General features: G+C 37.5%; 1 protein-coding gene across 3 annotated transcripts in view; it reads left to right on the top strand.

Annotated features, from left to right (window-relative positions):
- The window catches only part of LOC133631151 (piezo-type mechanosensitive ion channel component 2), a 258,049-nt gene that overhangs the window by 173,614 nt on the left and 64,300 nt on the right, over nucleotides 1–20,135 (top strand). For all 3 annotated transcript variants that reach the window (XM_062023258.1, XM_062023257.1, XM_062023256.1), the window contains exons 24-29: nucleotides 44–145; nucleotides 1,449–1,614; nucleotides 14,879–15,122; nucleotides 17,773–17,890; nucleotides 18,006–18,162; nucleotides 19,324–19,413. In XM_062023258.1, the coding sequence (XP_061879242.1) occupies nucleotides 44–145; nucleotides 1,449–1,614; nucleotides 14,879–15,122; nucleotides 17,773–17,890; nucleotides 18,006–18,162; nucleotides 19,324–19,413 (877 nt within the window). The remainder of the gene's footprint in view (nucleotides 1–43; nucleotides 146–1,448; nucleotides 1,615–14,878; nucleotides 15,123–17,772; nucleotides 17,891–18,005; nucleotides 18,163–19,323; nucleotides 19,414–20,135) is intronic.

The raw sequence follows: 20,135 nt of genomic DNA, 5'->3' as shown, positions 1-20,135 counted from the left end.
GATCAGAGATATTCATATTGATGTGTGCATGCTTTCATTTCAGACTATCCATGGAGATTCCCAAGCTCCAAGACAGACTCCAATGTGGTCAAGTGGCTCTATGTCCCCGACTTCCTCTCCAGGCCCAATCCATCCTTCCTTATCTGTATGTTTCTTTGCCTCCTTCCTCTAAATTTGTAGAGCTCATGGCGATAAATAATGACATTTATCAGGCTTTTATGGGTGAGGGCGGACCTACGTCACTTCCGCCTACCAATCCCCTAGCAACTGGGAATTCGTTGAAAACAAACCAGCTCACGGCGAACACAGCATTGACAGAAAAAGCATTTAACGAGCGTTGTGGCTTGGAAGTCGGCGTTAAATCCTTCATTTACGCATTTTTACTTATTCGCATATCGTGTGAAAAAACGAAAATGTATTATTTGCGTCAGACTCGTCTCTGAACTTTAAAGCTTCTCAGGCTTAGCTTAGCTTGCTAGTTAGCTTAGCCTGCGCGCTACTAAGAAAGAGACGCGGAAGTTATCAACAACAAGATCAAGTGTTAGTGTATAAAATATTGAGAGATTTGAGGGCTACATGTATTGAATGGCAACATGAAAGTTATAGGGTTTATTGGTTTTTAAAAACCAAACTGTTAAGTGCAAATTTAAACGACACCGGTTTTCGAAAATAGCTAGCTAGGCTATAGACTATAGAGTATATTACTTACTTAACTTAATCCTCTTCTTCCCGAATGGGAAATAAGGCTTCGACGCCATTCATCTCGCTGCTGTGCTCGTCTCTGTGATTCGCCCCATGTAAGTTTCATCTCTTTCAGCTCCCCTTCTTCGCCAGGTGTTCTTTGGCCGCCCTGGCTTACGTTTTCCCGGTGGTGTCCATCTTAACGCTGCCTTTGGTATCCTCTCGTTGTCCGGTTTTCGAACACAGCTAGCTAGGCTATAGACTATATAGTATATACCGCATGTTATTTTTGTACAACAACAACTTCAGCTGTCGAACGTTATAAGGTACACATTCAACAAGTACAACATTAGCACGGACGTATAGCCATGTTGTGGTTAAGAAGGTGGATTTTTGTTCCTTATATTTACCAGAAACGAAGTGATCCGAACACCCCCTGTTTCCAGTTGTGGTTAGCACAACCAAAAACAACACAGTTTTTCGGCATTTTGGAGGCAGAATGACGGGTTTAACCAGCGTAGGTCGACAGGTTAAAGAGTAATGGCAACGGTTTGTTTTCAACGCCAGTCTGGTTGCCATGGCTCGAAGAACCCGGATGTCGGCCCTCACCCATTGTGTGTTTTTCATTGATTTCCATAGCACTTTAACTCCCTTTCAATTCAATTTGAGATTTTTGTCAGTTGGACGTACTGTACATTACAATTGACACAGTAGTAAAGAGTAAATAAAAGTTAATGTTATGTTTTTGTCCTCTCCACCGCCTCCAGACGACTTCATGCTGCTGCTGTGTGCCTCAATGCAGAGGCAGGTGTTTGATGATGAAAACAAGGCGGCCGTCCGCATCATGGCCGGAGACAACGTGGAGATCTGCAGGGATCTGGACGCGTCCTCCTTCAGTGTTCACAACCCCGTCCCGGACTTCATCCACTGCAGGTACATGGTGTACTACTACTCTTACGCTAGTACTGAGATCATCCATTTTCCACCGCTTGTCCCTCACGGGGTCGCGGGGAGTGCTTAGATCAGGGGTCACCAACCTTTTTGAAACCAAGAGCTACTTCTTGGGTACTGATTAATGCGAAGGGCTACCAGTTTGATACACACTTAAATAAATTGCCAGAAATAGCCAATTTGCTCAATTGACCTTTAACTCTGTTATTTTTAATAATTAATGATATTTACACTTAATTGAACGGTTTAAAAGAGGAGACAACTCAAAAAAAATGACAATTCAATTTTGAAACATAGTTTATCTTCAATTTCGACTCTTTAAAATTCAAAATTCAACTGAAAAAAAGAAGAGTAAAACTAGCTAATTCGAATCTTTTTGAAAAAATTAAAAAAATAATTTATGGAACATCATTAGTATTTTTTCCTGATTAAGATTAATTTTAATATTTTGATGACATGTTTTAAATAGGTTAAACTCCAATCTACACTTTGTTAAAATATATAACAAATTGGACCAAGCTATATTTCTAACAAAGACAAATCATTAATTCTTCTAGATTTTCCAGAACAAAAATTTTAAAAGAAATTCAAAAGACTTTGAAATAAGATTTCAATTTGATTCTACAGATTTTCTAGATTTGCCAGAATAATTTTTTTGAATTTTAATCATAATAAGTTTGAAGAAATATTTCACAAATATTCTTTGTCGAAAAAACAGAAGCTAAAATGAAGAATTAAATTAAAATGTATTTATTATTCTTTACAATAAAAAAAAAAAAAAAATATTTGAACATTGATTTAAATTGTCAGGAAAGAAGAGGAAGGAATTTAAAAGGTAAAAAGGTATATGTGTTTAAAAATCCTAAAATCATTTTTAAGGTTGTATTTTTTTTCTAAAATTGTCTTTCTGAAAGTTATAAGAAGCAAAGTAAAAAAAAAATATATATTTATTTAAACAAGTGAAGACCAAGTCTTTAAATATTTTCTTGGATTTTCAAATTCTATTTGAGTTTTGTCTCTCTTAGAATTAAAAATGTCGAGCAAAGCGAGACCAGCTTGCTGGTAAATAAATACAATTAAAAAAAAATAGAGGCAGCTCACTGGTAAGTGCTGCTATTTGAGCTATTTTTAGAACAGGCCAGCGGCCTACTCATCTGGTCCTTACGGGCTACCTGGTGCCCGCGGGCACCGCGTTGGTGACCCCTGGCTTAGATCATAAAATTCATTATCTTGTGGGGTGTTAGGGGTTGTTACCGCTGAGGATTGGCACTGCAGATCCAGTGAAATTGTGCTCCCGTTAAAAAATCTGTACCTGAAAGTGGTCGTAAGGTGTTGGATTCCTTCAGTGACTGACTTTTTACACTGCAAAAAGTCAGTGTTCAAAAACAACAACAAAAAATAGGGTATTTTATTTGAACTAAGCAAAATTATCTGCCAATAGAACAAGAAAATTTGGCTTGTCAAGACTTTCCTAAACAAGTAAAAATGAGCTAACCTCAATGAACCCAAAAATACCTTAAAATAAGTATATTCTCACTAATAACAAGTGCACTTGTCTTGGTAGAAAGAAAAAAAATTAAGTAAATGCTAGTGCCATTATCTTGACATAATGATATGCGCTCGGCATTACATTTCTTGAAACCAGCAAATTTATACTAAAAACTAGGGATGTCCGATAATGGCTTTTTGCCGATATCCGATATTCCGATATTGTCCAACTCTTTAATTACCGATACCGATATCAACCGATACCGATATCAACCGATATATGCAGTCGTGGAATTAACACATTATTATGCCTAATTTGGACAACCATGTATGGTGAAGATAAGGTACTTTTTAAAAAAATAAATAAAATAAGATAACTAAATTAAAAACATTTTTTGAATAAAAAAGAAAGTACAACAATATAAAAACAGTTACATAGAAACTAGTAATGAATGAAAATGAGTAAAATTAACTGTTAAAGGTTAGTACTATTAGTGGACCAGCAGCACGCACAATCATGTGTGCTTACGAACTGTATCCCTTGCAGACTGTATTGATATATATTGATATATAATGTAGGAACCAGAATATTGATAACAGAAAGAAATGGGGGGAGGGAGGTTTTTTGGGTTGGTGCACTAATTGTAAGTGTATCTTGTGTTTTTTATGTTGATTTAATAAAAAATAAAAAAAATAAAAAAACCGATACAGATAATAAAAAAACAGATACCGATAATTTCCGATATTACATTTTAACACATTTATCGGCCGATAATATCGGCAGGCCGATATTATCGGACATCCCTAATTTTGAAGAATTTACCTGAATGTGCATGAACTATTTCTGTTCAAAATTGTTAGAAATGTCACATTTTAAATGTTTAAATATCAACTGTCGTATTTTCTATTGTTTCATTGAAAATAAAACAGCAAAGTCCATTTGGCTGTCATCTGTTTTAATTATGAGACACAATTGTGTCAAAGTCATGATTTTTTTTTTTCATGCTTGAAATAAGAAATTATTACTTTAAAAAAAGTAGTTTTATACTTGTGAGTGTTGATGACACAGCTTTGCAACAGTTGATATTCTAGTTTCAAGCATGTTTTACTCAATATAGGTCAGCAAATCTCAGCAACAAGCTGTAATATCTTACTGAGATCATTTAGGACCAAAACCCTTAAAACAAGTAAAACACTCTTTCATAAAATCTGCTTAATGAGAAGAATTTTTTTATCAGACAGAAAATAAGCAAATATCACCCTTATTTGAGATATTTCATCTTACTTAGATTTCAGTTTTTGCAGTGTACTTACATTATGCTTGTAGACAACATTGATTTAGGATTTTCCGCCTCCTTTTCCACAGCCACTTCATCCAGCCTTGTCCAGTCATGTTTGACAGTGACATTATCGATGTTTTTTTCCTCTGTTGTTCTGCTTGTTTTCATGACAAATGATCTAAAAAGTCAGTCAGACAAATCTATGAAACCGAATGAACCCGACTCATTGGCATACTTATACAGGGGACCCCTTAAATCCGAATGCCTTTAAGTTTTGTTGCGTTGACCAGATTTTCCTCCGGGGAATTCAAATTGCTAGTCTCTCCCAGATTCTTTTATGGCACATAAGCTGATGTTTATATTCAATCACCAGGCAGAAATTGGTATTTTGTGGTTTATTCTCCAAGCTTAGAGGACAAACGTGAGACCAATCTAGCACACCAGCGTTCCCCAGCCCGGTCCAGATAGGTCTCCCCTCAAACCCCCGGAAGTCCTGTGATCTTCACTCTGTCCCTCGCCCCCACTCCCTTTGTTTAGACTACTCCGAGTTATCTCTACTCTGACACATTCCAATCTAGAAGGCCGACACCTTACTATGAGACTCAAAAGAAGGAAGAATACTAGCTATTCTTTATATGACTATAGGAGTTTAGAAAGAAGTAACACTTAAATATGGATATGATTCTGATCTGCTTCCCACAGTTTGTACGGTTGGGAATTGGTTAACTTCTTTTTACTTTTGTATTACAAAACAACAATGTCAGAAAATGAAATATGCAAAGTTCATCTGCAACCCAAATAGAAAAGAGAGGAATAAAGAGAAAAGATTCACAAATACAACATTAACTACATTTGCAGACAGGTGGTTGAAGTACCAATAGAGTCTACCCCAGGGCCGCTGTGGCTACGAAAGTAGCTTACCACCACCAGGTGTGAATGAATGACGGGTTTTAAACATGTGAAGCGACTTTGGGTACTTAGAAAAGCGCTATATAAATCCCAGGTATTATTATTATTATTATTATTATAAAAGCAAGTTGACTTTATAATTGTGTTTGATTGTATCTGTTAAACCATATCCAATTGTATTTAGAATCTGCAAAGTATGTGAAAATACTGTCTAAACACTAACGCGTGTGAGTTCCATAGGGCATAGTTTACATCAGGCCTGGGCAATTATTTTGACTCAGGGGGCCAAATTTAGAGAAAGAAATGTGTTTTGGGGCCGGTATATCTATTTTTAGAAACACTAATACAAAAACTCACAATAATGTGAGGGGCTTTCTGCTCCGCCGCTCCCAGTCAGTGAAACGCTCTCCCTGACCACCTGAGGGTACCACAGACTGCGGATGCTTTTAAAAAAGGCTTAAAAACCCTTCTTTTTAAAAAAGCCATTTTCTTTTAGATATATGCATACTAGTTCTAGATATTAGGCTGTTCTAGTTTTTATTTTTATTTATTTGTATCATCTTTTAATTTTTTTTTTTTAATACACTGTAGCACTTTGAGGTTTTTTGCTCAATGTAAAGTGCTTTTTACAAATAAAATCTATTATTATTATTATTATTCATGTCTGATTGAATGCTAAAAACGTTATGACAGACCGCCTGAAAAAACGGAATGGAATTTAATTTTTTTTTACTGAATGAGACACCCAGAATGTACATGAAAATAAAGAATGTGGGACTTACAACATTAACTATGAAGGATAAAACACTGAATATTGACAACATATGAACGTCACACCCCCTCACCATCAAGATATTTTACAATCAAGCGAAACACAACAAAAATGCAACAAACACAGCAAAATATGAACACTCTGTGGAAACGCTCCCCACCCACACTGCTTGGTGCCTCGTGTGAGCTGCTGTGACTTATATTACCATAGCAAATAATTAGATGACCATAGTAACTAATTAGATGACCATAGTAGCTAGTATATCATGCAAAAGTGCAGATTCCAACCATTGAAATACTTTGTATAGTTGAAGACTTCCGGTCATTAGAAAACATGACTGCACATCATAATGGCAGCTACACTTTCCATCTTAAAGATGTAAATAAATATTTGGGAATGTCCGGCGGGCCAGATTGAAAAGCCGCATGTGGCCCCCGGGCCTTAATTTGCCCAGGTCTGGTTTACATCGTAAGCGAACGGCATCTAATGCTTACAATACTTTAGAGAATTAGTGCCCTCTAGGGTGCTCGTAAAATTGCAAACAGAACCTTTATTTGTTATGTAAGCATAAATGATGTTATACAGTACAAGTAATGTATGTGTATGGTAAATCTTAGTTGAGTACCACCCTTGTTAATAAGTTCATTTTTACCTCCGCCTGGAGATTTTGTATCATTGTTTGTCAGTTAGCTAGTTGGTTAGCTACATAACTCAAAAAGATATGGTCCCATTTTTGTGAAACCTTTAGAAATGTCAAAAATGGGGTAAGTGAAAAGTGTTTAGATTTCGGGGGTGGTTTGGATCATTTCTCCGACGCTAACCTTACGTTTATGTTACAAGGCTGAACTTGTTGTGTACCTACAGAACCGAAGAGTGGATGACTGACAAGAGGGTTCACTCAGTTTATTAATCTGGGATCGATGCAAATGTAAATGGGTTATACTTATATAGCGCTTTTCTACCTTCAAGGTACTCAAAGCGCTATGACACTATTACCACATTCACCCATTCACACACTGATGGCGGGAGCTTCCATGCAAGGCCCTAGCCACGACCCATCAGGAGCAAGGGTGAAGTGTCTTGCTCAAGGACACAACGGACGTGACGCGGTTGGTAGAAGGTGGGGCTTGAACCAGGAACCCTCAGGTTGCTGGCACGGCCACTCTCCCAGTTGGGGACGGGACCGCAACAAGACTGCGACGAGTGTGCTAGCTGGCAAATTTCACTCCAAACTGCACCTCGATTTGACTCTAAATAAAACCTTTAGCAAGTTTTGAGCAAATTAATGATGGGCATTCAAATGTAACATTTAAAAATGTTCCTGGATGACACTCTGACAATAAATATAAGTTCTATTTGATGGGTCACTTCCCACGACCCATCGGACGTGACTAGAATGGCGTAAGCTGGGGATCGAACCAGGAACCCTCAAGTTGCTGGCACGGCCGCTTGATCCACCCGAGCCACGCAGTGCACAGAGTTTAAACCCTTTTGCAGCCTGTTTCGAAGCGACTGACAAACAAAACAAACGTGCACGGACTTGACAATTTAATATATCCTTGAATTTGCTGAGGTTTACTTGTCAGTCTATCGGTTTGTTAGTTAGCAACATAGCTCAAAAAGCTACGAGCTCATTTTGATTAAAGAGGAAATGTGAAAAATGGCATAAGGAACAAGTGATTGACTTTTGAGGCTGATCCGGATCACCCTTTGGATTCAGGATTTTTTCAAAGGATAGGGCAGTGGTTCTTAACCTGGGTTCGATCGAACCCTAGGGGTTCGGCGGAGGTCAAAACCCACCCGAATCATCGTGTGAATACAAACTTCTCCCTATCGGCGTATTACGGATACGGCAACAGCTGACTGATTTGCAGGTGTGTAATTTGTTGTGAGTTTATGCACTGTGTTGGTTTTGTTCTTTGAACAAGGTGATGTTCATGCACGGTTAACTTTATGCACCAGTAAAATACATGGTAACACTTTAGTATGGGGAACATATTCACCATTAATTAGTTGCTTATTAACATGCAAATTAGTAACATATTGGCTATTAACTAGTCATTATTAAGTACTTATTAATGCCTTATTCGGCATGGCCTTATTATAACCCTAACCCAGTGGTTCTCAACCTTTTTTCAGTGATGTACCCCCTGTGAAAATTTTTTTAATTCAAGTACCCCCTAATCAGAGCAAAGCATTTTTGGTTGGAAAAAAAGAGATAAAGAAGTAAAATACAGCACTATGTCATCAGTTTCTGATTTATTAAATTGTATAACAGTGCAAAATATTGATCATTTGTTGTGGTCTTTCTTGAACTATTTGGAAAAAAAGATATAAAAATAACTAAAAACTTGTTGAAAAATAAACAAGTGATTCAATTATAAATAAAATTTCTACACATAGAAGTGATCATCAACTTAAAGTGCCCTCTTTGGGGATTGTAATAGAGATCCATCTGGATTCATGAACTTCATTCTAAACATTTCTTCACAAAAAAAGAAATCTTTAACATCAATATTTATGGAACATGTCCACAAAAAATCTAGCTGTCAACACTGAATATTGCATTGTTGCATTTCTTTTCACAGTTCTTTTTGACAGACATTTAAAAAAAAATCTCACGTACCCCTTGGCATACCTTCAAGTACCCCCAGGGGTACGCGTACCCCCATTTGAGAACCACTGCCCTAACCCTCTAACCCTGACCCTAACCAAATAACTCTAAATTAAGTCTTTATTACTTAGAACAGGGGTCACCAACGCGGTGCCCGTGGGCACCAGGTAGCCCGCAAGGACCAGATGAGTAGCCCGCTGGCCTGTTCTAAAAATAGCTCAAATAGCAGCACTTACCAGTGAGCTGCCTCTATTTTTTAAATTGTATTTATTTACTAGCAAGCTGGTCTCGCTTTGCCCGACATTTTTAATTCTAAGAGAGACAAAACTCAAATAGAATTTGAAAATCCAAGAAAATGTTTTAAAGACTTGGTCTTTACTTGTTTAAATAAATTCATTAATTTTTTTACTTTGCTTCTTATAACTTTCAGAAAGACAATTTTAGAGAAAAAATACAACCTTAAAAATGATTTTAGGATTTTTAAACACATATACCTTTTTTACCTTTTAAATTCCTTCCTCTTCTTTCCTGACAATTTAAATCAATGTTCAAGTAAATTTATTTTTTTTATTGTAAAGAATAATAAATACATTTTAATTTAATAATTCATTTTAGCTTCTGTTTTTTCGACGAAGAATATTTGTGAAATATTTCTTCAAACTTATTATGATTAAAATTCAAAAATATTATTCTGGCAAATCTAGAAAATCTGTAGAATCAAATTTATATCTTATTTCAAAGTCTTTTGAATTTCTTTTAAAATTTTTGTTCTGGAAAATCTAGAAGAAATAATTTGTCTTTGTTAGAAATATAGCTTGGTCCAATTTGTTATATATTCTAACAAAGTGTAGATTGGATTTTAACCTATTTAAAATATGTCATCAAAATTCTAAAATTAATCTTAATCAGGAAAAATTACTAATGTTCCATAAATTCTTTTTTAAATTTTTTTCAAAAAGATTCGAATTAGCTAGTTTTTCTCTTCTTTTTTTCGGTTGAATTTTGAATTTTAAAGAGTCGAAATTGAAGATAAACTATGTTTCAAAATTTAATTGTCATTTTTTTCGTGTTTTGTCCTCTTTTAAACCGTTCAATTAAGTGTAAATATCATTAATTATTAATAATAACATAGAGTTAAAGGTAAATTGAGCAAATTGGCTATTTCTGGCAATTTATTTAAGTGTGTATCAAACTGGTAGCCCTTCGCATTAATCAGTACCCAAGAAGTAGCTCTTGCTTTCAAAAAGGTTGGTGACCCCTGACTTAGAATATGTTCCCTTAGTGTCCAAATAACTCTAAATTAAGTCTTTGTTACTTAGAATATGTTCCCCATACTAAAGTGTTACCAAAAACATATAACTTTGTCTTGAATTTGAAAAAAAACCCATTTTATTTATCACTAAAGAAGGGTTCTGTGAATACGCATATGAAACTGGTGGGGTTCGGTTGCTCCAACAAGGTTAAGAACCACTGGCATAGGGGAAGTATTTAGGATGGGAAGATAGAGCCTGGCGGAGGTCTGTGCTGTCTGAATGCTTTGTAGTAGGGATGTACGATAATGGCTTTTTGCCGATATCCGATATTCCGATATTGTCCAACTCTTTAATTACCGATACCGATATCAACCGATATATGCAGTCGTGGAGTTAACACATTATTATGCCTAATTTGGTATGGTGAAGATAAGGTACTTTTTTAAAAAATTAGTAAAATAAGATAAATAAATTAAAAACATATTCTTGAATAAAAAAGAAAGTAAAACAATATAAAAACAGTTACATAGAAACTAGTAATGAATGAAAATTAGTAAAATTAACTGTTAAAGGTTAGTACTATTAGTGGACCAGCAGCACGCACAATCATGTGTGCTTACGGACTGTATCCCTTGCAGACTGTATTGATATATATTGATATATAATGTAGGAACCAGAATATTAATAACAGAAAGAAACAACCCTTTTGTGTGAATGAGTGTAAATGGGGGAGGGAGGTTTTTTGGGTTGGTGCATTAATTGTAAGTGTATCTTGTGTTTTTTATGTTGATTTAATAAAAAAATATTTAAAAAAACAAAACGATACCGATAATAAAAAAAACGATACCGATAATTCCCGATATTACATTTTAACGCATATATCGGCCGATAATATCGGCAGGCCGATATTATCGGACATCTCTACTTTGTAGTTTTAATTTCTGTTGTCATCATTGACATGATCTACTTTGGCTTATTATCATCACTTACACACAAAAAAGAAGCAAAACCAACAAACTGGAAAGTGAGGGACAAGCCACTTCGTCTGGTCTTGTTTTTCCCCACGACAAACCTGGTCTTGATGTATACGTCACTCGACTCCTTGAGGTACAGGCCAGATGGAGTTAGAAAAGGCCGAGATTGCATACCGACCGGTCAGTCTGCTCCTATTGATCCCCTCGGCGCTTCACGTTCCACTGTTTTGATGCACAAAGTGGACATGTCTTTTATTTACGCACTCTGTGTCCATCAACAAGGCCGCACACCAAAACCTCTCTGCACTTATTCCATCCTTTCGCACGCACACCCCCCACCCGCCAGGATCGAATAACGGACACGCGGAGGGGGGGGGGAGAGAAATCCATAATCCGTAAAAACACTCTGTCGGTCACTGCGCTACTTAGGCACTTTTGCCCTGTGCTGTAACTCAATAAATAGCTTTCAAGTATGGAAAAGGTATTTTCTCGCTAACCCATCAAGGCAGCAATTGATCATCTCAACGGTGTTGTTGGTGCCAGGGCCATCAAATGAATGCTGCTTCCTATCGTTTCACCGCATCCATCATATAGTGCAGACCTGGGCAAATTAAGGCCCGGGGGCCACATGCGGCCCGTTAAGCTTTTCAATCTGGCCCGCCGGACATTCCCAAAATATTTTTTAGATCTTTAAGATGGAAACTGTAGCTGCCACTATGATGTGCAGTGATGTTTTTAAATAACCGTAAATCTTGAAATATAAAGAGTATTTCAATGCTTGGAATCTGCGCTTTTGCATGATATACTAGTTACTATGGTCATCTAATTAGTTACTATGGTCATCTAATTAGTTACTATGGTCATCTAAGTCAGTGGTTCTCAACCTTTTTTCAGTGATGTACCCCCTCTAAACATTTTTTTAATTCAAGTACCCCCTAATCAGAGCAAAGCATTTTTGGTTGAAGAAAAGAGATACAGAAGTATAATACAGCACTATGTCATCAGTTTATGATTTATTAAATGGTATAACAGTGCAAAATATTACTCATTTGTTGTGGTCTTTCTTGAACTATTTAGAAAAAAAGATATACAAATAACTAAAAACTTGTTGAAAAATAAACAAGTGATTTAATTATAAATAAAGATTTCTACACATAGAAGTAATCATCAACTTAAAGTGCCCTCTTTGGGGATTGTAATAGAGATCCATCTGGATTCATGAACTTCATTCTAAACATTTCTTCACAAAAAAAGAAATATTTAACATCAATATTTATGGAACATGTCCACAAAAAATCTAGCTGTCAACACTGAATATTGCATTGTTGCATTTCTTTTCACAGTTCTTTTTGACAGACATTTTAGTGAGGGTCAAACCATTATGGCATTGGGGAAACTCTGGCTTTACGGTAATGAATGGAATAGCCTACTTGATTTGATGTTCAGTTTATGAACTTACATTCATATTTTGTTGAAGAATTATTCAATAAATATATTTAGAAAGGATTTTTGAATTGTTGCTATTTTTAGAATATTTTTAAAAAATCTCACGTACCCCTTGGCATACCTTCAAGTACCCCCAGGGGTACACGTACCCCCATTTGAGAACCACTGATCTAAGTCACAGAAGCTCAGACGAGGCACCAAGCAGTGTGGGTGGTAGAGATGCGCGGTTTGCGGACACAACCGCGGACTCCGCGGATAATCCGCGGGTCGGGCGGATGCATGACGAAAAAAATAGATTTTAAATAGATTCGGGCGGGTGGCGGTTGAACCAATTCAGAAGAAAAAAAATACATAGTTAAATGTTGCTACCCACATACGAAAAACGAGCAGCACTCTTTGAAACAGGCAATTATTCATCAGGCACTGCTGCAGCTGTCACGCCAAATTTCTTCCCCCTACAAAAGCCTCCCCCCCCCCATTTACTTCCGGGGCTGTGTCCAATAAAGTCACAAAGTTGCCGGGGGTCCTTAACCCGCACGCGACTGTCCTGTTTCGCGCCTGTACCAAAAAAAAACAATAATCGATTTCTTCAGATTCCAGCAGCTGTCAAAGACGAAGTATCCTTCCAGCGACGGGCAGTCAAAGCCGAAGTGCTATCGATCGCTGTCAATGACCACGGAAGTAAATGGGGCGGGGGGAAGGTTTTTGTAGGGGGAAGAAATTTGGCGTGACAGCTGCAGCAGTGCCTGATGAATAATTGCCTGTTTCAAAGAGTGCTGCTTGTTTTACGTATGTGGGTAACAACATTTTACTATGTATTTTTTGGCACGCATTGAATGTCTCTGCTGCATTGGATCAGTCTCCTTTCTTTAACAGGAATGCCTTGCATCGTCTATATTAGATATATAACAACGGGTGGGTGGCGGGTGGTTGTGGTTTTGATAAAATGTTAGTTCGGGTGGATGGCGGGTGGATGACGACTTTTGTGATGCGGTTGCGGATGAAATAATTGCCCATCCGCGCATCTCTAGTGGGTGGGGAGCGTTTCCACTAGGGCTGTGAATCTTTGGGTGTCCCACGATTCGATTCAATATCGATTCTTGGGGTCACGATTCGATTCAAAATCGATTTTTTTTTTTTCAATTCAACATGATTCTCGATTCAAAAACAATATTTTCCCGATTCAAAAGGATTGTCTATTCATGGAATACATAGATTTCAGCAGGATCTACCCCAGTCTGCTGACATGCAAGTAGAGTAGTAGATTTTTGTACAAAGCTTTTATAATTGTAAAGGACAATGTTTTATCAACTGATTGCAATAATGTACATTTGTTTTAACTATTAAATGAACCAAAAATATGACTTCTTTTATTTTTATGAAAATTTTAGACACAGTGTGTTGTCAAGCTTATGGGATGCGATACAAGTGTAAGCCACTGTGACACTATTGTTCTTTTTGTTTATAAATGTCTAATGATAATGTCAATGAGGGATTTTTAATCACTGCTATGTTGAAATTGTTACTAATATTGATACTGTTGTTGATCATATTCATTTTTGTTTCACTACTTTTAGTTTGTTCCGTGTGGTGTTTGTGTCTCCTCTCAATTGCTCTGTTTATTGCAGTTCTGAGTGTTGCTGGGTCGGGTTTGCTTTTGGAATTGGATTGTATTGTTATGGTATTGCTGTGTATTGTTTTGTTGGATTGATTAATTAAAGAAAAAAAAAAAAAACATATAAAAAAATAATCGATTTTTTAAAAATGAGAATAGATTCTGAATCGCACAACATGAGAATCGCGATTCGAATTCGAATCCAATTTTTTCCCACACCCCTAGTTTCAACACAGTGTTTCCAGAGCGGCCAGCCTGAGATGCGGGTGTCAGTGACAGACACGGAAGGAGATTTTTACAACAAAGTTCTAAAGCTTAGTGATGTATCAGATATATCAGATTGTAGGTGTTTTTTTTACCCTTCGTGTTCATATTTCGCTGTGTTTGTTGCATTTCTGTTGCGTTTCGCTTGACTGTAAAATAATGTCGATCGAGAGAGGGTGTGACGTTCATATGTTGTCAATATTCAGTGTTTTATCCTTCATAGTTAATATTGTAAATCCCGCGTTCTTTATTTTCATGTACATTCTGGGTATATGAGTGTTTGTATTAGTGTCCCTAATAAGCAGATATACCGGCCCCCAGACATTTTTTTCTCTAAATTTGGCCCCTGAGTCAAAATAATTGCCCAGCCCTGATATAGTGTATAATGGTAGAGCGCAGCATCCATACACATGCCAATAACACACACACACACACACACACCCACACAATCCCCTGCGAGCGTCCACTCAGCTGGGTCATAAGCATGCCAACAGGCTCGACTAAAAGGTTCTATTTCAAGACGCAGGTTTATTTTCTTTGTATCAAAGCTGTAATGTGAGCCAAGATGCTCGGATGAAGTGCAGGTTTGAAGTCAGCGCTTTAGCCGTCGCCCCTTTTTTTGTCTCACCAGGTCCTACCTGGACATGTTGAAAGTCATCACGTTCAGCTACCTGTTCTGGTTCGTGCTGACCATCATCTTCATCACGGGCACCACGCGCATCAGTGTTTTTTGCATGGGCTACTTGGTGGCGTGTTTCTACTTCCTGCTCTTTGGCGGCGAACTCTTGCTCAAGCCTATCAAGAAGATCCTCCACTACTGGGACTTCCTGATCGCCTACAACATATTTGTCATCACCATGAAGAACATTTTGTCCGTGAGTAAGCAGTTACAAGTACTCTATTAGTGATTAGTAATACAAAGTTGATCATACAGTAGTGACTAGAGATGTCCGATAATGGCTTTTTTACCGATATTCGATATTCCGATATTGTCCAACTCTTAATTACTGATACCGATATCAACCAATACCATTATATACAGTCGTGGAATTAACACATTATTATGCGTAATTTTGTTGTGATGCCCCGCTGGATGCATTAAACAATGTAACAAGGTTTTCCAAAATAAATCAACTCAAGTTATGGAAAAAAATGCCAACATGGCACTGCCATATTTATTATTGAAGTCACAAAGTGCATTATTTTTTTTAACATGCCTCAAAACAGCAGCTTGGAATTTGGGAGCATGAGGAGGTTGAGGTGGGCGGGGTTGAGGTGGGGGAGGGGTAGCGGGGGTTTATATTGTAGCTTCCCAGAAGTGTTAGTGCTGCAAGGGATTCTGGGTATTTGTTATGCTGTGTTACGGTGCGGACGTTCTCCCGAAATGTGTTTGTCATTCTTCTTTGGTGTGGGTTCACAGTGTGGCGCATATTTGTAACAGTGTTAAAGTTGTTTATACGGTCACCCTCAGTGTGACCTGTATGGCTGTTGACCAAGTATGCGTTGCATTCACTTGTGTGTATGAAAAGCCGTAGATATTATGTGATTGGGCCGACACGCAATGGCAGTGCCTTTAAGGTTTATTGGCGCTCTGTACTTCTCCCTACGTCCGTGTACACAGCGGCGTTTAAAAAGTCATACATTTTACTTTTTGAAACAGATACTGATAATTATGAAACAGATACCGATAATTTCCGATATTACATTTTAAAGCATTTATCGGACATCTCTAGTAATTATGTTTTATATCTATTATAACAATTATAGCGTCACTACTAGGGATGTCCGATAATATCGGACGGCCGATATTATCGGACATCCCTAGTAGTGACGCTATAATTGTTATAATAGATATAAAACATAATTACTAGAGATGTCCGATAATAACAGACTGACGATATTATCGGCCGATAAATGCTTTAAAATGTAATATCGGAAATTATCGGTTTCAAAAAGTAAAATGTATGACTTTTTAAAACGCCGCTGTGTACACGGACGTAGGGAGAAGTACAGAGCAGTTGCGTCTCCCCGTCATACTTGCCAATTCTCCCGATTTTCCCGGGAGACTCCCGAATTTCAGTGCCCTTCCTGAAAATCTCCTGGGGCAACCATTCTCCCGAATTTCTCCCTATTTCCACCCAGACAACAATATTGGGGGCGTGCCTTAAAGGCACACTGCAAAAAGTCAGTGTTCAAAAACAAGAAAAAACTAAACAAAAATTGGGGGTATTGTCTTTGGATTTAGCAAAATTATCTGCCAATAGAACAAGAACATTTGGCTTGTCAAGACTTTCCAAAACAAGTCAAATTAACTAACCTCAATGAACCCAAAAATACCTCAAAATAAGTATATTCTCACTAATAATTACTGTACTACTATATGAGTACGTATTTTCTATTGTTTCATTGAAAATAAAACAGCAAAGTCCATTTGGCTGTCATCTGTTTTAATTATGAGACACAATTGTGTCAAAGTCATGATTTTCTTTTTTACATGCTTGAAGTAAGAAATTATTACTTTGAAAAAGTAGTTTTATACTTGTGAGTGTTGATGACACAGCTTTGCAACAGTTGATATTCTAGTTTCAAGCATGTTTTACTCAATATAGGTCATAACATCTCAGCAACAAGCTGTTATATCTTACTGAGATCATTTAGGACCAAAACCCTTAAAACAAGTAAAACACTCTAACATAAAATCTGCTTAGTGAGAAGAATTATCTTATCAGACAGAAAATAAGCAAATATCACCCTTATTTGATATACCGGTATTTAATCTTACATGTATTTCAGTTTTTGCGTGCCAGCCCAGTCACATAATATCTACGGCTTTTCACACACACAAGTGAATGCTAGGCATACTTGGTCAACAGCCATACAGGTCACACTGAGGGTGTCCGTATAAACAACTTTAACACTGTTACAAATATGCGCCACACTGTGAACCCACACCAAACAAGAATGACAAACACATTTCGGGAGAACATCCGCACCGTAACACAACATAAACACAACAGAACAAACACCCAGAACCCCTTGCAGCACTAACTCTCCCGGGACGCTACGATATACACCCCTGCTACTTCTCAGGGAGAGCATGTCCCAAATTCCAAGCTGCTGTTTTGAGGCATGTTAAAAAAAATAATGCACTTTGTGACTTCAATAATAAATATGGCAGTGCCATGTTGGCATTTTTTTTCCATAACTTGAGTTGATTTATTTTGGAAAAGCTTGTTACATTGTTTAATGCATCCAGCGGGGCATCACAACAAAATGAGGCATAATAATGTGTTAATTCCACGACTGTATATATCGGTATCGGTTGATTTCGGAATCGTTAATTAAGAGTTGGACAATATCGGAATATCTGATATCGGCAAAAAAGCCATTATCGGACATCTCTAATAATTACCTTCACCGAGAATGTTATGTTTTTTGGCGAATTTAGTCGATTGCTGCAATTATTTTTTTGACATTCCATTCTAACGTTAAGAAGTGTCCAACTCACACACCTGTTGTTCCCAGATCCTGGCGTGCGGCTACATCAAGTCTTTGATCCCAAAGCAGTGCTGGCTCATCCAGCTCTTCAGTCTGGCCTGCACCATCAAGGAGTACAACATCGACACCAACCAGGATCACCTGAGTAGGAGCGCATGCGCCTTGGCATCACCACAACATGACTGAGCACTGACGTGTGTGTGTGTGTGTGTGTGTGTGCGTGCGTGCGTGTGCGTGTGTGTGTGTGTGTGTGTGTGCAGCCACTGACGAGAGGTGCGAGCTTCCCAGCGACGAGGCGGGCATCATCTGGGACAGCATATGCTTTGCCTTCCTGCTGCTGCAGCGCCGCGTCTTCATGAGCTACTACTTCCTTCACGTGGTGGCTGACATCCGAGCGTCACAGATCCTCGCTTGCAGGTATGTACGCTCTTTTGGTATGCTCGGTATTTGATTTTTTTAAAAATATGTATTTTAACTAGGGATGTCCGATAATATCGGCCTGCCGATATTATCGGCCGATAAATGCGTTAAAATGTAATATCGGAAATTATCAGTATCGTTTTTTTATTATCTGTATCGGTTTTTAATTTTTTTTATTTTTATTAAATCAACATAAAAAACACAAGATACACTTACGATTAGTGCACCAACCCAAAAAACCTCCCTCCCCCCATTTCTTTCTGTTATCAATATTCTGGTTCCTACATTATATATCAATATATATCAATACAGTCTGCAAGGGATACAGTCCGTAAGCACACATGATTGTGCGTGCTGCTGCTCCACTAATAGTACTAACCTTTAACACTTAATTTTACTCATTTTCATTAATTACTAGTTTCTATGTAACTGTTTTTATATTGTTTTACTTTCTTTTTTATTCAAGAAAATGTTTTTAATTTAGTTATCTTATTTTATTATTTTTTTTTAAAAGTACCTTATCTTCACCATACATGATTGTCCAAATTAGGCATAATAATGTGTTAATTCCACGACTGCAAATATCGGTTGATATCGGTATCGGTTGATATCTGTATCGGTAATTAAAGAGTTGGACAATATCGGAATATCGGATATCGGCAAAAAGCCATTATCGGACATCCCTAATTTTAACTCTAAAGGCCTTAGTGGCCACATGCGTGGACAGCACCTTTTAGCTCTTATTTTCAAAATTGTGTACACTACTGAATTGGGGTCTTATGGCCACTTATGTGGACACTTATACTGCCATCTGGTGTTGTCAGAAGAGTATAACATACAATGGAATTTGGAGAAAAAAAGTGTAAAAATAAGAATTAGCATGTTACTAAACATGAAGTACACGTTTGTGTACTTATGGACTAAATACATCATATCAAAAGATGATTCTTAGTTTTTATTCTAATTAGGGTCCAATAAGCCCAAATAGCAAAGAGAAATAAAAAAAAAGAAGCATGTAAACAAACAGCTTGGGCCTTAAGAGGTTAATGAACAAATGCAGAGATTTTTGTACAACTTGGTCCGATCCAAAATGAGGATCGTTCCGCCTTGGTTGTGGTCTACACAACTGTGTTGCTGATGTGTGTGTCTGTCGCTCAGAGGGGCGGAGCTTTTTCAGGCCACCATTGTGAAGGCGGTTCGAGAGCGACTGGAGGAGGAGCGAAAATCTGTAGAGCAGCTAAAGCGACAGTAAGAATTGTTTTTTTTTTTTAAATGTCTCTTTTTATGTATCCTAACCCAGTGTTTTTCAACCACTGTGCCACGGCACACCGTCTTGATTATCTAATTTCACCTATTTGGGTTAAAAATATTTTTTGCAAACCAGTAATTATAGTCTGCAAATTATGTGTCGGTGCTGTCTAGAGCTCGGCAGAGTAACCGTGTAATACTCTTCCATATCAGTAGGTGTCAGCCGGTAGCTAATTGCTTTGTAGATGTCGGAAACAGCGGGAGGCAGCGTGCAGGTAAAAAGGTATCTAATGTTTAAACCAAAAATAAACAAAAGGTGAGTGCCCCTAAGAAAAGGCATTGAGGCTTAGGGAAGGCTATGCAGAATGAAACTAAGACTGAACTGGCTACAAAGTAAACAAAAAGAGAATGCTGGACGACAGCAAAGACTTACTGTGGAGCAAAGACGGCGTCCACAATGTACATCCGAACATGACAATCAACAATGTCCCCACAAAGAAGGATAAAAACAACTGAAATATTCTTGATTGCTAAAACAAAGTAGATGCGGGAAATATCGCTCAAAGGAAGACATGAAACTGATACAGGAAAATACCAAAAAAGGAGAAAAAGCCACCAAAATAGGAGCGCAAGACGAGAACTAAAACACTACACACAAGAATACAGCAAAAAAACTCCAAATAAGTCACGGCGTGATGTGACAGTACACCTACTTTGAGACA

The sequence above is a fragment of the Entelurus aequoreus genome, linkage group LG16 (assembly GCF_033978785.1).
Source record: "Entelurus aequoreus isolate RoL-2023_Sb linkage group LG16, RoL_Eaeq_v1.1, whole genome shotgun sequence".
NCBI lineage: Eukaryota > Metazoa > Chordata > Actinopteri > Syngnathiformes > Syngnathidae > Entelurus > Entelurus aequoreus.
The sequence above is the reverse complement of the archived record's forward strand: the minus strand, read 5'-3'. Positions and strand labels throughout refer to the sequence as shown.